Source organism: Rhinoraja longicauda, chromosome 28 (genome assembly GCF_053455715.1).
Source record: "Rhinoraja longicauda isolate Sanriku21f chromosome 28, sRhiLon1.1, whole genome shotgun sequence".
NCBI lineage: Eukaryota > Metazoa > Chordata > Chondrichthyes > Rajiformes > Arhynchobatidae > Rhinoraja > Rhinoraja longicauda.
Window position 1 is genome coordinate 17,681,440 of NC_135980.1, and position 19,381 is coordinate 17,700,820.

The 19,381-nt window shown below is 51.3% G+C and overlaps 1 protein-coding gene across 7 annotated transcripts in view; it reads right to left on the reverse strand.

Annotated features, from left to right (window-relative positions):
• Positions 1–1,029: 1,029 nt before the first annotated feature.
• ncanb (neurocan b) overlaps positions 1,030–19,381 on the reverse strand; it is a 103,247-nt gene continuing 84,895 nt past the window's right edge. For all 7 annotated transcript variants that reach the window (XM_078423918.1, XM_078423919.1, XM_078423920.1 and 4 more), the window contains 6 exons: positions 14,049–14,162; positions 11,843–12,001; positions 9,542–9,624; positions 7,026–7,170; positions 5,419–5,601; positions 1,030–4,228 (listed from right to left, as the gene is read on the reverse strand). In XM_078423918.1, coding sequence (XP_078280044.1) covers positions 4,113–4,228; positions 5,419–5,601; positions 7,026–7,170; positions 9,542–9,624; positions 11,843–12,001; positions 14,049–14,162 — 800 coding nt within the window. In that variant the 3' untranslated portion in view covers positions 1,030–4,112. The remainder of the gene's footprint in view (positions 4,229–5,418; positions 5,602–7,025; positions 7,171–9,541; positions 9,625–11,842; positions 12,002–14,048; positions 14,163–19,381) is intronic.

The window sequence follows — 19,381 nt, forward strand, 5'->3', positions numbered from 1 at the left end:
ACAGTCTCAGAATAAAAGGACGTATCTTGAGAGAGGAGAAAGGAAGATACATTTCTTTAGTCAGAGGGTGGCGAATCTGTGGAATTCATCGTCATAGGCATAAATTCATAAATTCTCGGAGCAGGATTAGGCCATTTGGTCAAGGCTGATCTATCTTTCCTTCTGAACCCCATTCTCCAGAAGGCTGTGGAGGCAAAGTCGATTGGTATTCTTAACGCTGCGATTGGCAGCTTCTTGATTAGCAAGCGTTATGGGGAGAAGGCAGGAGAATGGGATTGAGGGGGAAAGATAGATCAGCCATGATTGAATGGCAGGGTAGACTCGATGGGCCGAATGGCATAATATGGCTCCTATAATGTGAACTTAACACTGTAGAAGCAGTTTGGTACCTTTACTGCCTCTGTCTCAGAGGTGTTTAGGTTTCATTAATTCAATCACAATGTACGTGGCTGGGGTGAGTTTACAGACTCACCAGCAAAGCACAGCAGGATACCACACGTCTGCCCAGTGTCCACAGCACCACTCAAATCAGCCCATCAACAGTGACCATGGGATCCTGCTATGCTCTTACCCCCCCCCCCCCCATCATCCCTCCCCCCATCCAATATCCAAGAAGATTGATGAGCAGAAAGCCATAAGCGTTGTCAGCATGGAATTCAGCAAGGCATTTGATAAGATTTCACGTGGTAGGCTGCTCTGAAAGGTGAGATCGCATGGGATCCAGGGAGAGCTGGTCGAATGGTTAAAGAATTGGCTTCATGGAATGAAGCAGAGGGTGATGATGGAAGATTGTTTTTTGGACTGGAGACCTGTGACTCCTGATGTGCCTCAAGGATCAGTTCTGGGCCCCTTTTGTTGTTTGTAGTTTATATCATCAATTTGGATGAAAATGAACACATGATGAGTAAGTTTGCAGATGACACGGAAAGTGAGTAGTATTGTAGATAGTGAAGATGGTTATCAAAATTTACAGCAGGATCTTGATCAGTTGAACAGGTGGGCTGAGGGGTGGTTAATAGATGGTTTCCATTTAAAAAATCCTTTATTCTAACAGCCAATGTCCAGTACATAAAAACACAGGGTTTGCGGAATGCATATTATTCACAGCACACTGACTAAGTACAGACACACTTGGAAATATTAACAATTCACACAACAACACTCCAAAAGTAACATAAAAGAGATCAATTGTTTCCCGATTCCAACCAGCTTCTGAAACATGATTCTGGACCTCTGCATGTCAGAAAGCAAGCACAGTAATCAACTGTGGACTGTATGTGCAGACTGCATCCCCACACAGACTGAGCCCTGCTCCTCCATTCCAAACCACACTGCAGGAGTGTCTACACCAGATGGACTGAAGGGGTTCAAGAAGCAAGCCTACCCCTCCATCCCTTCTCGAGGGCAAAGAGGGATAGGCAATAACTGCTGACCTGACCAGTGATGTCCCTGTTGTGGGACTGAAGCTCCACTGGTGTGGCGCACTGCTCAGCCCAAGGCTGAAGAATACCCTTGGTCCTGGCTCCACGATGACAGACCTGAACAGGGACTTCCCAACAATCACGCTTCTGGTGCAAACCTGCAGGATAACTTGTCCGGAAACAAAGTGCTTGAGGAACCCAGCGGGTCAGGCAGCATCTGTGGAGGAAACGGAGTTCCTCCAACACTGTTTATTGCTCAAGATTCCAGCATCTGCGGCATCCTGTTCCTCTGGTTTAATTTGTCTGACCCTCTCCCTCTACTCCAGAGGGGAGGTGAGGGGGGGGGGTTGAAAACAGGCAGAGCCAGAATGGGTGCTTGAGACACAGTGATGGAGGGGCTGGAGATGGGAACTGGAGAGGGGAAGAGCTGGAAAGGTGGGGGCTAGAGAGGGGGGAGGGGCTGGAAGGAAGTAGAGGGTGAGACTGCAGAAGGGGGCTGGAGAAATAAGGGCTAGAGAGGGGAGGGACTGGAGGAATGGGGGGCCTATCGACAGACGGCATTTGGAGAGGGGGGGGCTTGGAGAGAGGGAGGACAAGAGGTGAGGGGAATTCAGGTTGGAGAGGTGGGAGGAGAAGGGATTGGTAGAAGAGGTGGAGGACTTCAGGCTAGGTGAACAGGCCACACAATGAAGCAAAGACTACAGCACTCAACACTTTGCTTCACAGGCACAACCTTGAACTAGCATCAGCTCCCATAGCGTTCCCTCCTTGCTTCAGGGAAAGTTACGGAGGGAAGTCCAGAGCCAACCCACCCCTCCCCCCAGTCCATGCCCTGTTTCCGTGATACCACAAACATTGAGCCAACAGTTGAAGGGAGTGCTGAGGCTGGTGATGAGGTGATGTTGCGGTCCGGAGGGGGGAGCCGATTTACTCTCAGACCAGTAGCTTCAACCACCACCATAGGTGAAGGCTGCAGCAGTGCGAGGCTCCATAACCCCTCCCCCAGCCAGGCCGTTGTTAATGTGGTTACTTGTTCAGCCTAAGTGAGTTAGCACATTACAGTCCAACCTATTACTGACAAATTGTGAATTAAACTAATTTCATTCCACCTCCAGCAATTGAGAAAATTGTATTGTTTTTGTGTAAAACATTCTGTAAAATTTCAGTCCGATTCTCTTTGACCCAAGTCTGCCGGGACTTGGTGTGGTTAAATAAGGGAGTGAAATCTTCCCCAGTCAGAGATGAACGGATGCCAAACTGAATTCCTTAAACGGATACCTCTGACTCTTTCTTGGATTCTTCCCATGGCTGGTAATTCCTTCCACTTTCAGGAACCTGGGTGTTACTGATCAGGTGGGTAATTACTGGCTGTATCCCCACTGACATGAATCCAACTTCCTCACACCGTCCCTCAGTGAAGGGAGAAGACCTTGTTAAGCAGACTGGACCACAGTCCCATCCCAGGTGATGTTAATGTCCCTGGCCTCTCTACGCCAGTCTGGTCCAATCTGGTCCATTCCTCACATTTGGATTTCAGTCTAGATTTATTCAATTGAAATTAAACTCCCCAATTCCCCGGGGTGGTATATTTGGATTCCTGTCCCTGGATCATTGTAGTAAAAGCAAAATGCGTCAGATGTTGGAAATCCTCAAACGAGCCAAGGTTGTTGGAGAACCGGGCAGGTCAGACTGACCAGTGAGGTTGTGATTCAGGTCAGTGAGGCCACTCTTGTGCTACCTCAGCCAGCTACTGCCTGAGCTACTGTGTGTGTTCCTCTGACCGGGAAGGGTCCCGACCCAAAATGTCACCTATTCCCTTTTCTCCAGGGATGCTGCCTGACCCACTGAGTTACTCCAGCACTTTGCGTCTGTCTTCAGGAAAACCTCGGGGGTTGGTTCTTGGGTTTAGCCAAGTTAGCCATAGTGTAACTAGTAGTGTGTCCTGGGCTCAAAGCGAGTCCGCAAGTCTGTACTACTAACCACACGCAAACCCCCCTGAGCATGAGGTGTTGGCGTGAACAAAGGGACTTACTAGTTTGTAAAATGTCTCCCCCCATCCCCACCCCACCAAAACCAAGCAGTTGTGTTAAGCTGTGAAAAGTCCCTGCAGGTTTTACTGAAATGTTTGGGTTGAAAACATGCTGGCAATATAACAAGGAGCAAAACTCATTAACTGTATTCCCACAGTAATGTATTAACCTTCCTTCAATTAATGGGTTTAACGAGTACAAAAACAACAAGTGCTGCATTAATGGGAATGTTACTGGTCAGGGGCAGTAAGTACTCTGACTGGGATCTGTGTGAGGAGGCTCTGTGACGAATCACTCAAACATCTATTTTTAAACCAGCCTCATCTATAATCCATCAGTTTAAAAAAATTAATTCTTGTGCCTTTTTGAAAGGATTATTGGCTAGTCTTCATCCACATTTCGAGACCGAACACTTGTAGCAAGGACGTACCTGTGAACCGCTTTAATCTCCAACACCTACTGATTATCCATCAACACGTTTACCTTGAAGTTCCACAATTATTTCTTAGAAAAATACGTGACATAACTCTCGCAAACTAAAAACAACCCTTTCACACCCCTTGGGGGGGGGGGAGGAGGGGGTGCTCAAAACAAAACATCTTGTTGGGTGTCAGTCCTGTACTTGCAGCGCGATGGCCTCCCCTCCACAGGGTACCTCTGCTCAGTAGAAGTGCTTCATCTCCCTCCGGGGCAACTCCGTGCGCTTTTTGTGCTTTCGCTTCTCTTTCCTGCTGCCTTTGTGCTGGTGTCTCCGTGACCTGCGGTTTCCAGCTGCTCCTGAACACAGAGAGAGAGGCACAGAGAGAGAGAGAGACAGAGGAGAGGGGAGAGGAGAGAGACAGAGAGGGATGAGAGAGACAGAGGTGAGCGCAGAGAGGGGAGAGGAGAGAGACAGAGAGGGGAGAGGAGAGAGACAGAGAGGGGAGAGGAGAGAGACAGAGAGGGGAGAGGAGAGAGACAGAGAGGGGAGAGGAGAGAGACAGAGAGGGGAGGGGAGAGGAGAGAGACAGAGAGGGGAGAGGAGAGAGACAGAGAGGGGAGAGACAGAGAGGGAAGAGCAGAGAGGGAAGAGGAGAGAGACAGAGAGGGGAGAGACAGAGAGGGGAGAGACAGAGAGGGGAGAGACAGAGAGGGGAGAGACAGAGAGGGGAGAGACAGAGAGGGGAGAGACAGAGAGGGGAGAGACAGAGAGGGGGGAAAAGGGTGGAAAGGGGGAAAAGGGGGAAAGGGGGAAACGGGGAAAAGGGGGGAAATGAGGAAAAGGGGGAAAGGGGGGAAGATAGAGGGAGGGAGGAAGGAGAGGAGATAGAAGAGAAAGAGGGAGGAGGGAGAAGGGGTGGGGGGAGGGAGGAAAGGAAAGGAGAATGGGAGAAAACAAGCAGACATGGTCAGTGACTGTGATATCCCCAGCTGGATGCACCTCACTCTCTCCACACGGCATTCCAAGCTTCGCATTACCTCTGGTGTGTGCCCAGACGTGGCTGTTGAGCTGAGTCAGGTGTTTAATTGTCATATGTACCATCAAAGTGTGGCCCTGGAAGTTTCATCCCACTGGTTGAGGGAGTCACTGTGTGTCCCCACAGTGTTCTCACAGTGTGCGCTGCCCCCACCACTCTCCAGCCCTCCTGCATCGTGCCCCCCACCGTGTACCCCAGCCCCCACCACACTAGGCCCCCACCATGTACTCTCTCCCCCTCACCACCTCACTGTGTCCCCAACAATGGCGCCTCCCCCGACCACCCCCTGCCCCTCCCCCACCCTGTACCCTCCACCATCACTGCCCTCAGCACCGCACCCTTGTGTACTCACCCCATCCCACCCCCACCATGTCGCCTCACCGCCCCACCCCCTATGTGAGCCCTCCCTCCACTCTCACCGCCCCTCCCCTCCCCTCCCCCCACTGTGCCCCTTTCCCTCCAACCCCCCCCCCCCCCCCCCCCCCCCTCCCCCAGAACGGTTGCACTCACGGCTGAGGCACAGGACCTTAGGCCGGTCCCACTTGCCGCTGGCGTGGCACCGGATGGTGGGGATGTGGCGCTGGGTGAAGCCGTCCTGGCACCGGTAGCGGACCAGCGAGTGGATGGGGTATCGGGGCTTCCTCCTGCCCATCACCGCGGCATGGGGCACGGGGGGAGGACTCCCGCACAGCACTGGGGGGAGGCAGGGAGGGGGGAGAGTTACATTGTCTGCAGCCATAGTGTCTGTCCAGACTATCCCCCACTTCACTGCCCCCCCAACCTCACCATCCCTCCTCACTGCCCCCAACCTCACCGTACCCACCCTCACTGACCCCACTTAACCTCAACGCACCCTACCCTGACTGTCATCCCCCACACTGTCCCCCCAACCTCAACCCCCCCTCACTGTCCCCCCCAACCTCACCAACCCACCTTGACCGTCATCCATCTCACCGTCCCCCCAAACTCACCGTCCCCCACCATGCCGTCCCCCTTCACCATCCCCAACTCTGACCAACCCCAATGCTCCCCACCCCTAAACCTCAACGTCTCCCCATCCACAGCGTTCCCCACCCTCACCTTCTCTCCCCACCCGCCCACACTGTCAACCACACATACCATCCCCTGCCCTCACTCTCACCATTGCTCAAAAGATAGGGGAAGGCGGAGTGGATGTGGGGAGGAAAAGGAGAGGACAGGCGGTGAGCAAAGGATAGAGAGCAAAGGGGAAGGAAGGGAGAGATATGTAGAGGGCAGGGGAGGGTAGGGATGGGAAGGGAAGGCGGGGAGGAGAGGAAAGTGGAGGGGAGGCAAATGGGGAGGGAAGGGGTGGGGAGGTGAGCGGAGGGGAGGTTTGGAGAGGAGAGGGGAGGGAGTTGGGGACGGGAGGCAGATGGAAATAGGATGCAGGTGGGGAGAGGAGGCAGATGGGGTCGTGGTGGAGAGTGGAGGGGAGGGGATGCTGATGGGGGGGAGGCAGATGGAGAGTGGAGGAGAGGGGATGCTGATGGGGGGGCAGATGGGGAGTGGTGGAGAGTGGAGGGGAGGCTGATTTGGGGGGGGGAGGCAGATGGGGATGATGTGGGTGGGGAAGGGAAGTGAACAGTATGGGGTGGATCAGGTGCCAAAATCACCTGTAACTGGACGCTTTACAACCTGATCCCACCAAATCCCGTCACCCTGTCAGCACCCACCCCTCCCATACCACAGTTCCCGAAGCCACCTCATTGGCTGTGTGGCTCGGGCGTTTGGCTAACGTGAGGTTGACCCTGCCACCCATGGGTCCAGCACATGCCTCCACCCATGGGTCCAGCACTTGCCTTCACCCATGGGCCCAGCACATGCCTCCACCCATGGGTCCAGCACATGCCTCCACCCATGGGTCCAGCACATGCCTCCACCCATGGGCCCAGCCTTGCCTTCACCCATGGGTCCAGCCTTGCCTTCACCCTTGGGTCCAGCCTTGCCTTCACCCATGGGTCCAGCACATGCCTCCACCCATGGGCCCAGCCTTGCCTTCACCCATGGGCCCAGCGCATGCCTTCACCCTTGGGTCCAGCCTTGCCTTCACCCATGGGTCCAGCCCTTGCCTTCAACCAATTTAGCCGCCGCTTTACCTGTGCCCTTCTTGCAGATGTAGGGCAGGTTGTAGTTACACGGTACATCGTTCCACTTCCCATTTTCATGTCTGATGGAGACAACACAGTCCTCCCCTCCTGCGAAGAAGCTGTCGGGCTGGTTTATCCGCCAGTTTTCGTATTGCTTGAGGGAACAAGATCAGGACATTAAAGGCTGTGACCTGCGCTGTCACAGTGAGCCGTCCGACCCATGGCCCCCAGAGTCCAGGACTGCTCAAGGCATCCACTGCTGGTGTGTCCAGTCCCACTGCATGGTTGCAGGCTCAGTGCTCCCTCTCAGCTGCAGCTTCACCAGACCCAGAGCACTGCAGGCTCTGCCACCACCATTGCAGTGGATAGTTGGACAACATGGACCCTCCCAAGGTGGGAACGCCAATTCATAAAATCCACCCAGAACTATTCAATGGACTGGCTCAGGTGCAGACAGAATATGGCCTTGGAGGATGAGGTAGCATTTAGCATAAGTTGTTGAGAGGGAATCACAATTTGCTGACAGGCGAATGGATGTGGTGGGACGTCAGGTGTACAGCTTTGGTGTCTGAGAGCAGATAGTCCTGGACATTGAAGCAGCAATGTTAGATAATAAGCATTTCCCCTTATACAGCCCAACAGAATCTCAGGATGTGCAAAGCTTTCCAGATGACGAAGGGTTTTGTGGAAATGCAGAAAACCTGGCAGCTGATCCGTGAACAGCAGGACCCCACATGGCAAGGCGATGGTGAGCACCTGGCTGTGTTTCCATAAGTTATAGGAGCAGATTTAGGCCATTCGGCCCATCTAGCCCACTCACCCTGAACACAGGATCCCCCCAGGGTTGCGTCCTTAGCCCCCTACTGTACTCCCTGTACACACATGTACTGTGTGGCCAGGTTCAGCTCAAACTCCATCATCAAGTTTGCTGATGACACTGTGGTGGTGGGCCGGATATCTGACAACCATGAGAAGGCCTACCAGGAGGAGGTGGCTGATCTGGCACTCTGGTGTCAGGACAATAGCCTCCTCTTGAATGTCAAAAAAACTAAGGAGCTGATTGTGGACTTTAGAAGGGCTCAACATCCAAGGACGTACACGCCACTGGAGATAAATGGGTTTACTGTGGATAGGGTGAGCAGCTTTAAATACCTGGGAGTCCACATCACAGAGGATCTGACATGGGCAACACACATTGCCGCACTGGCAGGTAAGGCAAGGCAGCGCCTTTACCACCTCAGACAGCTGAGGAAATTCAGAGTGTCTGAGGATCCTTCAATGCTTCTACTCTGGGGCTGTAGAAAGCATCTTGTCTGGGAACATCACAATCTGGTTTGGGAACAGCTCTGCCCAGGACAGGAAGGCCCTGCAGAGAACAGTGCGTTTGGCTGAATGCACCATGGGAACTACACTCGCCCCCCTGTAGGACCTATACATCAGGAGGTGCAGATCAAGAGCAAGCAAGATTATGGGGGACTCCTACCACCCCAGCAACAGACTGTTCCAGCTGCTACGGTCAGGCAAACGCCTCCGCTGTCACGCTGTGAAAACGGAGAGGATGAGACGGAGTTTCTTCCCACAGGCCATCAAGACTGTTAACTATTGTATCTCCAGGGACTAGATTTTTTTCTGTATTAATTTTAATTTTTATGCTGTAATTGTAATTTTTGTGCACAATCCGCAGGCATTGCCACTTTCATTTCACTGCACATCCTGTATGTGTATGTGACAAATAAACTTGACTTGAATTGACTTGATCATGGCTGATCTATCTATACCTCTCAAACCCATTCTCCTGCCTTCTCCGCATAACCCCTGACCTCCGCACAAATCAATGTATTTATATTTAATGCATTACTTTTTTTTGGCTGAGATAGGGACGTGCTTTAACCGTCTGCATTGCCCGAGAGATGTTGCCTGTCCGTCCAACCTCATGCAGCCACTTGCTTCTTGCACACTGCTCCTTCCACATTACTGCACAGCTTCTGTCTTCACCCACAGGTCTGACCCCCAGCTTTGCTTCAGCAGTCTACTGCAGGAGAGGAACCCTGAAACCATGAGAGTGAACCTTGTCCCATCAGAGTGAGAGAAAGTGAGGAGACACTGGCCAACATCACCAACACCACAAGTGGGAGAAAGTGGCCATCTTTTAAATGACTAGACTTTAGGCTTTAGATATACAGAACGAAACAGGCCCTTCAGCACCAACCACCCTGGCCACTAGCACTATCCTACACTAGGAATAATTTACAATTTACGGAAGCCAGTTAATCTACAAACCTGCACGTCTTTAGAATGTGAAAGGAAACTGGAGTACTCAGTGAAATAGCACATGGTTACTGGGAGAACTTACAAACTCCGTACAGACAGCACTCGTAGTCAGGATCGAACCCAGGTCTCTGGTGCTGTGAGGCAGCGGCTCTACCATTGCGCCACTGTGCCACCCCGAACTTAACTCTTTGTTGCTCTGGTATTGAAGCAGCCTCGCCAGCACAAGACGTGTGCCAGGTCATATCCAAACTCACCAAAGGAGTGCCATCCGTCCACTGGAAGTCCTCCTCGATCGTTCTGTCGTTCAGACCGATCCAGGCGTATTCCCGACTCAGACCTGGATCAGAAACAGACAGAGCAACCCAACATCTCAAACTCCCCATCTGATAAAGTCACCATTCCCAATCCTTTCCTATCTTCCCATCCCCACCACACACCACCTCTGACACCAAGTCTGAAGAAGGGTCTCGAACTGAAACTTCACCCACCTCTGACAATGTCCCATCAAAACTCAGCATCATCTCAGGAGCAGCACCTCATTATCCCATTGAGCACCGAAGGGACATCAAACCGTCAGAAAATGCCAGCCCCATTTGCCACCTCCATTTCCACCTTTGTGTGTTCCAGCCATTTCGCCCCGGGTCCTCCTCGCATCGTTTTCCCTGCTGTGAACAAATCTCCCCAAACTTCCACCTCAGAATAGAACGTGACTGTTGTTGCCTCTTCCCCCCACCACTCCTCCTCTCTCTTGGATTATCTGCATTGGCCACATCTGGTGACGGTACCTGATGTTCCGACTCCCCCCCTCTCCCCCTCCCCCCTCCCCCCTGCCGCTGCCTAGCCTAATGTCCAAACCAACAGTTAATATCTAGTTGAAGATTCACACCATCACCTGCTCTGGCACATGAATATGCAGGAAATGGAGGGCTATGGATAACGAGCAGGCAGAGGAGATTAGTTTAACGGCATCATGTTTGCATGGACATTGTAGGCCAAAGGGCCTGTTCCTGTGCTGTACTGTTCTATGGTAGACACAAAATGCTGGAGGAACTCAGCGTGACAGGCAACATCTCTGGAGAGAAAGAATGGGTGACGTTTTGGGTCGAGACCCTTCTTCAGACCTATGTTCTGTGCCCTTATTTCCCTGACATTGTTGTGCAGTTCCAATGGGGTATGGCCCGAAGCTCAAATAGTGTCATATAATTAATTGCAAGTTGATCAGGGTGAGGAGATTAGGAGAGTCCTTGTCACACTGTTGACAGTCAGAACCTTGTTTCCAGGGTGGAAATGTTCAACACTTGAGGCCTTCGCTCTAAGGTGAGAAGGGAAAAGTTTAATGGAGGCAAGTTTTTTACTCAGAGAGTGGTGGGTGCCTGGAACGTATTGCCAGGGGTGATGGTGAAGCCAGATTGCGACAGTGGCATTTAAGAGGCTTTTAGGTAGGCACATGGAAGTGCAGGGAATGGAGGGACATGGATTATGTACAGGCAGATGAAATCAGTCTAACTTGGCATCATGTTCGGCACAAACATTGTGGGCCGAAGGGCCCATTCCTGTGCTGTACTGTTCTGTGTTCTACAAAAAGTTTGATTGGAGCAGATTGAATGGTGACTCCATAAAGGAAGTGTTTGCTGATTGAGGGACATAGAAAATAGGTGCAGGAGTAGGCCATTCGGCCCTTCGAGCCTGCACCACCATTCAATATGATCATGGCTGATCATCCAACTCAGTATCCCGTACCTGCCTTCTCTCCATACCCCCTGATCCCTTTAGCCACAAGGGCCACATCTAACTCCCTCTTAAATATAGCCAATGAACTGGCCTCAACTACCTTCTGTGGCAGAGAATTCCACAGATTCACCACTCTCGGTGTGAAAAGCAACTTTCTCATCTCGGTCCTAAAAGACTTCCCCCTTATCCTTAAACTGTGACCCCTTGTTCTGGACTTCCCCAACATCGGGAACAATCTTCCTGCATCTAGCCTGTCCAACCCCTTAAGAATTTTGTATGTTTCTATAAGATCCCCCCTCAATCTTCTAAATTCCAGCGAGTACAAGCCGAGTCTATCCAGTCTTTCTTCATATGAAAGTCCTGCCATCCCAGGAATCAATCTGGTGAACCTTCTCTGTACTCCCTCTATGACAAGAATGTCTTTCCTCAGATTAGGAGACCAAAACTGTAGGCAATACTCCAGGTGTGGTCTCACTAATGCCCTGTACAACTGCAGCAGAACCTCCCTGCTCCTATACTCAAATCACCTCGCTATGAATGCCAACATACCATTCGCTTTCTTCACTGCCTGCTGCACCTGCATGCCTACTTTCAATGACTGGTGTACCACGACACCCAGGTCTCGTTGCATCTCCCCTTTTCCTAATCGGCCACCATTCAGATAATAGTCTGCTTTCCTGTTCTTGCCACCAAAGTGGATAACCTCAGGAAAGCAGACTATTATCTGAATGGGGAGTGAGGACTGATGGTGTATCCAACACCAGTGGGAGCTCAGTATAGGCTTTGTTTTGTCATATTCATGCAACCTATGGTGGAGGCCTCACCGTTCAGGAACTCCTTCTCCTCCACGGAGTGAATGCTCGCCAGGTGAGCTCCGTGACTCCGGCAGTCCTTTTCTGCATTTTCCCACAAGCGTCGGTGGGAAAAGTATCGGTAGCAGTGGCCCAGGAACTTCTGCCAGTTGTGATCACATCCCTCAGTATCTGGGGACAAGGGAAGACTTTAACATTACCGCCACCGGGCGGGGTGCGACCTCGCCTCTGCGGGCTCATTGCATTGTCAACATCAAGGGGAGTAGGCCCAAGAACAGATTCACCCACCAGCTCACACTGCTTAGTGCAAGGTCCACTGCTACATTATGCCATGTGTTGGCATGGCAACTGGTTTACTAATGTCATGTGTACCGAGATACAGCAGCAAACTTTGTTTCCCATGTTATGCATTCAAATCCTATTGTACACGTGTACATCAGGTGGTGCAAAATCAAAAATAGACAAGAGTGCAGAATATAGTCTTACAGCCCATTGCGTCAGCAAAGTTCATCGAGTAGCCAATTACACTGATCCTATATCCCAGCTGAGCCTTCTAAACGTTGTCAATTCAGCTGCTCGTCCAAATTCTTCTCAGCTGCTGTGAGAGTCTCTGCCTCCACTATCAAGTCAATGGTGGATTCAATTTGTTGACCAGCTTATATCCCTCGATATCCAGGGTTCCTGCCTTTTACCCAGACTGGAACATGTAGGCTCCAAACTCTTTCTATTTTTTTCTTTTGATTGTTTCCCACGGAACAGATGTAGATGTATCTCAAGTCAATGCTCTCACTCTTAGACCATAAGACGTAGGAGCAGAATTAGGCCATTCAGACCATCGAGTTTATTCCGCTATTCGATCATGGCTGATCTATTTTTCTCTCTCAATCCCATTCTCCTGCCTTCTCCCCGTAACCCTTGATCCCCTTACTAACTAAGAATCAAGATATTAATCAATGTCCACTTTAAAAATACTCAATGACTTGGCCTCCACCGCCATCCGTGGCAATGAATTCCACAGATTCATCACCCTCTGGCATAAGACATTCCTTGGCAAGGGCCTTCCTTATGTTCATGAAACTGATCTTCCCCCAATTTGTAACCCATCTCTAAACTGCCTCGATGTCTCTTGTCATCCGGAGTCCCCCACTCCTGCCAGCCTTGCCCTTCAGTCATGGCTGATCCACCTTTCCCTCTCAACTCCATTCTCCTGCCTTCTCCCCATAGACCCCGACACCTGTACTAATCACAAATGTATCTATCTCTGCCTTAAAATTATCCAGACCTGGCCTCCACAGCCCTCTACTGGCACCGAGCTCTCTCTGTGTCACATTTTAAAGCCTCCCATTTACCAATGTCCCTTCACCTGCAAACAGGCACCACCAGTCAACTTCTCAAAGCTCTAGACCAGCTAAAGGCTGAAGATGTGCCTCTCCACAAGATAATGGTAAACCAGATTATTTTAACGACATTGAACCTCATGTACACATTTATTACAGATTTATTGATCTGAATGGGTTTAAATTCCCCAGTGGTGGTGAGTGGAGATTTACAGTGATACCTGGTCCCCTAGATCAATGCTTCAGGACCACAAACACTTTGCTCTCACACTCACCGTTAGGTACCCCCCTGGGCTTGGGGTGGGGATGGGGTGAGGTCAGGATGTGTTGAGGTGGGGTCAGTACGGCGTGCGCTCAGGTCGGCTGGAGTCAGGCTGGGCTGGGTGACTGTTGTCTGTTGGGCTGGGTGTCAGGGTGGGAAGGGGTCAGGATGGGGTGGGGTCAGGGTGTGTTGAGATGGGTGGGGGCCATGGCAGGATGGCCATGTGGGGTCAGGATGTGTTAGGCTGGGGTCATGGTAGGGTGGGGTGGGGTGGGGTTAGGGTATGCTGAGGTGGATCAGGGTGGGTGGGGTGGGGTTGAGTCAAGCTGGGGTAAAAGTGGTGTCAGGCTGGGTTGGGTCAGGCTGGGCTGGGCCGGGCTGGGTTGGGTCGGGCTGGGCCGGGCCGGGCCGGGCCGGGCCGGGTTGGGCCGGGCTGGGCCGGGCCGGGCCGGGCCGGGCCGGGCCGGGCCGGGTTGGGTCGGGCCGGGCTGGGCCGGGCTGGGCTGGGCCGGGCTGGGCTGGGTCGGGCTGGGCTGGGCCGGGCTGGGCTGGGCCGGGCTGGGTTGGGTGACTGATCATCATTGGGCTGGGTATCTGTGAGTCGAGCTGCCTGCCTCACCTTCCTCACACAGGCTGCCGGTGTAACTGGGCAGACAAAGGCAGGTGAAGGAGTTGATCCCGTCCACACAAGTCGCTCCGTTCTCACATGGGCTGGAGTGGCACTCGTCGATGTCTGGACAAAATCAAAGAAAGAATCTTTATCCATTGGTTGGTAAAAACAACAGAGGCTGTTGGCTGAATGACAACAGGGAAGACTTGTGACTTACCGTCCCTTAGAGGAGTGTTGCGACTCTCTAACTGCCCTTTGCAGCACGAATATCCCAGAAACCAGGCTGTTCCAACACCCTTTCATTCTTCCTATTCCCTACAGCCCAAACCCCATCCCTTCATCAACCTCCAATCCTCCCAGCCCAACCCCCCATACACATCCCTCCAGCCCAACTGCCCCCACCCCCTCCTCCAAGCCCCCATCCCCCCAGCCCAACCTCCCCATTGACCACCCTCATCCCTCCAGTCCTACACCCTTTACACTCCAGCCCAACCCCCCAGCATTGCACAACCTCCCCCCCCCCACCACCACTCCGCTAGCCCTATAACTCATCCCCCCAGCCCTACACCCTATTCCCCTAGCCCTACACCCCCATCTCCCCAGCCCTACACCCCCATCCCCCCAAGAGCATTCCCTGTATTCCCACCCGGCTGTATTTTCCATTGGCCCACTCCCAACAACGTTGTGTTCCACCACCGAGCCCATATTCCTGGAACTACTCCTTCGTTCATCAAAACTGTGCTCCCTCCCCCCTACCATACACAAACACAGTGTGTGGATGCTTTTGGCGAGACTAATGAGAGGCAGCAGTCATTTATGCGGCTCCTGCAGCAGTTAATGGGGTTTAATAGCCTGAACGTGGACTATTTAACAGCTGCAGAGAGCACAAAGCCGCTGATTAAGTGCACAGATTATCTCCTGCATTTACAGCACAGAGGCACTTGTACGTAGTGTGCCTCATCCTGTAGTCCACTGGGTGAGTCGAAACTCGGAGACACAATAACCTTGTGGATTGTTGCTGCCCAGTCAACCTCCATCCATGGGAGATGCAGCAGTGAGGTGACACTGACAGCAGAGTGTAGTTCAAGCAATGGTACCACAGGATCCAATCACATTGCCCAGATATCACCGAGTCCAATGTGGATAAACCATGTCTGGCGGAGATGTTAACAGCGTGGACAGTATCTGAGACGACAGGGTGATGCCAATGCGTTGGTGAGATGGGCAGAGGGACCTTGAGTGGGCACATCCAAAGAACCTTGAAGGTGTCAGGCAGGTAGATAACCTGGTTAAGAAGGCAGGAGTGGCAAATTAAGTTTAATCTTGTGAGGTGATGCATTTCGAGAGTGAGTATTAATGAGGTTTGGACACACACCATAAAGATAAGACCCTCAGATACTGATGGACAGAGGGACCTTGGTGGGCACATCCAAAGAACCTTGAAGGTGTCAGGCAGGTAGATAACCTGGTTAAGAAGGCAGGAGTAGGCACAAAATGCTGGAGTAACTCAGCGGGTCAGGCAATGTTCTATGGTCTCTGGCTTTCTTTGGTCAGGGTAATGAATGTTAGAGCTGACGGGGGTTATAAAACCTTGGTCAGACCTCAGCTGGAGTATTGTGAGCAGTTCTGGTCATCGCACTACAGGTAGGAAGTGATAGCACTGGGGTGGGTGCTGAAGGGATTCACCAGGATGTTGTCTGAATGGAGTGGGTCAGTTATGTGGGTCAGTTATGTCCGGGCTGGGTCTCTACTCCGTGGTGCGGAGAGGATTAAGAGGGCATGATTGAGATATAAATTCATAAATTCATTAATTATAGGAGCAGAATTAGGCCATTCAGCCCATCACGTCTATTCCACCATTCAATCATGGCTGATCTATCTTTCCCTCTCATATCCATTCTCTCGCCTTCTCCCCAAACCCTCCTGTCAACCCGAATAATTAAAAATCTGTCAATCCCCGCCTTAACAATATCCATTGACATGGCGTCCACAGCCATCTGTGGCAATGAATTCCTCAGATTCACCACCCTCTGACTAAAGAAATAAAGTATATCAGATTAGAGGGATGTCGACAGGATACACTACAGGAATCTTTTCCCATTGACAATAGAGGAAATAGATTTAGGATTAAGGTAAAAGAGTTTTATAGGGGATCTGACGGGGAAGGTTTCTAGCCCAAAGTGTGGCGACTGCCTATAATACACTGTTGGAGCGAGTGGGGGTAGCAGTCACTGACAGTGTTCAAGAAGAGTCTGGGCAAGAAGGTAATGGACCAGTCATTAAAGCTACAGGCCAAGAGCTGAAAAATGGAATCAACGTGGTGAGATTTGTTTCCCGGATGTGGGTCTCTGGCTCTCGGTATGAGGATGCACATTCATTGTGAGATTATGTGGAGAAGAACAGAGAGAGGAGACCAGGGGTACAGCCCTCCAAACAAAAAGGAAGGCCTTGTATCTCTCTCTGTATGCCTCTCATCATTTTATACACTTCTCACTGGTTTCCCCTCAGTCTCCGATGCAGGGCAGGTGACCTGTTGTGATGACAGACTTTAAACTTTACCTTAGAGATAGAGCATGGAAACAGGCCCTTGGGCACCAACCAGTGATCACCCTGTACACTAGCACTATTCTACACACTAGGGACAATTTACACTCAGCAGAAGCCAATTAACCTGCAGGTCTTTAGAGTGTGGGAGGAAACCAGAGCACCCGGAGAAAAGGCACAGGGTCGCAGGGAAAACATACAAATTCTGCACAGACAGTACCCGTAGTCATGATTGAACCCGGGTCTCTGGCGCTGTAAGGCAGCAACTCTACTACTGTCCCACCATGCTGCCCAGGTGTGTGGAAGTTGGTGATGGTCTCTATGATCCATCACTCCCATGTAGAAGTGTCTGCAGCCTCAAGAATCTTTGCTCGGGAACCTTTAGCTGGGGGTTGAGGAACTGGAAGCTGAGATTTTGGACTGTGCAATGCATCAGAGACGGAGAAAGATGACCTTCCGCCGTAAGGCAGTCACACCTCTCAGATTGGGACAGAAATATGTGCTTACGTGCAAAGGATGTACAAGCTCGCAGGAGATAACCTCAGCCCCTGCCCTTGGTCAACTGATGCAAGGTTCCTACACTGTGGGCTGCAGTATGGACCAGTAGACTGAGCGAGCAGCATGGTATGGGGGAGTGGAGAGGGACTACTTTACTTTAGAGATACAGCATTGAAAACGGCTCTTCGACCCACCAAGTCCATGCCGACCAGTGATGAAACCGTAACACTAGCACTATTCTACACACTAGGGACAATTTACACTTTCCAGAGGCCAATTAACCAACAAACCTGTGCGTCTTTGGAATGTGGGAGGAAACCGGAGGACCCGGAGAAATCCCCTGCGGTCACAGGGAGAACGTACAAGCTCCGTACAGACAGCACCCTTAGTCAAGATCGAACCCTCTGGCACTGAAAGGTAACAAATCTACCGCTGCGCCACCGTACTGCACTAATGGAACCACAGAATGATGTAATGAGAGAGGAAAGTATAGTTTGGGGGATAGATACTGCTCTGTGTACCAGAGGAAGCGGGTGCATAGGCTGTTCTAGCGTTAAGGATATCTCCTTGGAGCTGGGGAGGAATTTGGAGAGAGAGGGAAAAATATCCAACTGTTGTCCTTGTGGGAAACCAATGACATGGACAGGACAAAGGAGCTCTGTGGAAGAAGTCAGTGCTGCTACAGTGCGCATTATAAAGCAGACCCACAAAGGTAGCAATCACTGCCTATCAACAAAGCCATGTACAGACTGGCTTCAGGCCAACACATCAGAGAATTGAATGAGGAGCACAGAGACTGATGTGGGAGAAATGGGCTTCAGTTCACAAGGCAATCACGCCATCAATGGAGAAAGAGAGAGCTGTACTCCATTGGATGGCTTCACTTCAATAGGGCTGGGACCACTTTGGTGGCAAATCAAATGAATGGGGTTCCGGAGAGGGCTTTTACTAGGCAGAGGAGGGGGAGGGGGGGGGGGGGGTTCATCTGAGGTTTAGAAAGTTTAAGCGAAAGGACCTAGGTTATTGAAGTACTACAGTGACCAGCGAGGAAGTGGGAGGGGCAAAGCACACTCCACCAAACAGTCGGAGCTGGGAAAACATGCTGGCAAAATTAACCTGACAGGTGGGCTGACTGCACCTGAGAACTGGGCTGGGTCTATGGGACTTATGAGAAGTGTCTGCAGGAATAGTGAACATACCAATTGTGCTCTTCCAAAGTCCTTTAATATCAATAAGGGTCCCAGAAAATTGAAAAATCAGCATTCAACAGAGTGAGAATAAGCAATAAAGGATTTGTTACGAAGGTAGACACGGTGGCGCAGCGGTAGAGTTGCTGCCTTACAGCAAATGCAGCACCGGAGACTCAGGTTCGATCCTGACTACGGGTGCTGTACTGTAAGGAGTTTGTACGTTCTCCCCGTGACCTGCGTGGGTTTTCTCCGAGATCTTCGGTTTCCTCCCACACTCCAAAGACGTACAGGTATGTAGGTTAATTGACTGGGTAAATGTAAAAAATTGTCCCTAGTGTGTGTAGGATAGTGTTAATGTGCGGGGATCACTGGGCGGGGCGGACTTGGTGGGCCGAAAAGGCCTGTTTCCGCGCTGTATCTGAAATATGAAAAAAATTAAAATATGAAAATGCTGGAGAAACTCAGCGGATCAGGCAGCATCTCTGGAGAGCAGGAATGGGTGTTTGTGGATTTTGGGGAGAAGATAAAATCGGGCCATGCGGGGCTGGGGAACTGGGGAAAAAGGATTTGTTACAACTGATAACAATCTACAGACCTGGATAAAAAAAGGGATTTTATCAATGGAGGTGAATGGAAAGGTATTTGAGTGGGTAGTGGGAATAAGCAGGAGTTTCTTTTATGGATTCAAGTAAACAAAAGTGACTCTGTGCATTGTGTTAATGGGGGTAAGTGGGAGATATTTTGGTTCCCTGGGGTCCTGTGGGAGTGAGGTGCGATTTGATGCACTGTTGCGAGTGAATGAGAGGTGTTACATAAATGTTGGAAACACTCAGCAGTTCAGGCAGCATCTGTGGAGAGAGAAACATTGATGTTAAAGGTTCAAAATCCTTTGTCAGAATAGGAAGGAGTTTGGGTTGCTGTAAGGTGCGGGAGCACAGGGTACACTGTGAGGGGTGGGTCACTGGGTAGGGTGGGTGCACAGGATCACTGTGAGGGGTGGGTGCACTTGGTAGGGTGGGTGCACTGGATCACTGGGTCACTGTGAGGGTGAGTGCACTGGAATGAGTGGGTGCACTGGATCAGTGTCACTGGGCAGGATGGGTGCACTGG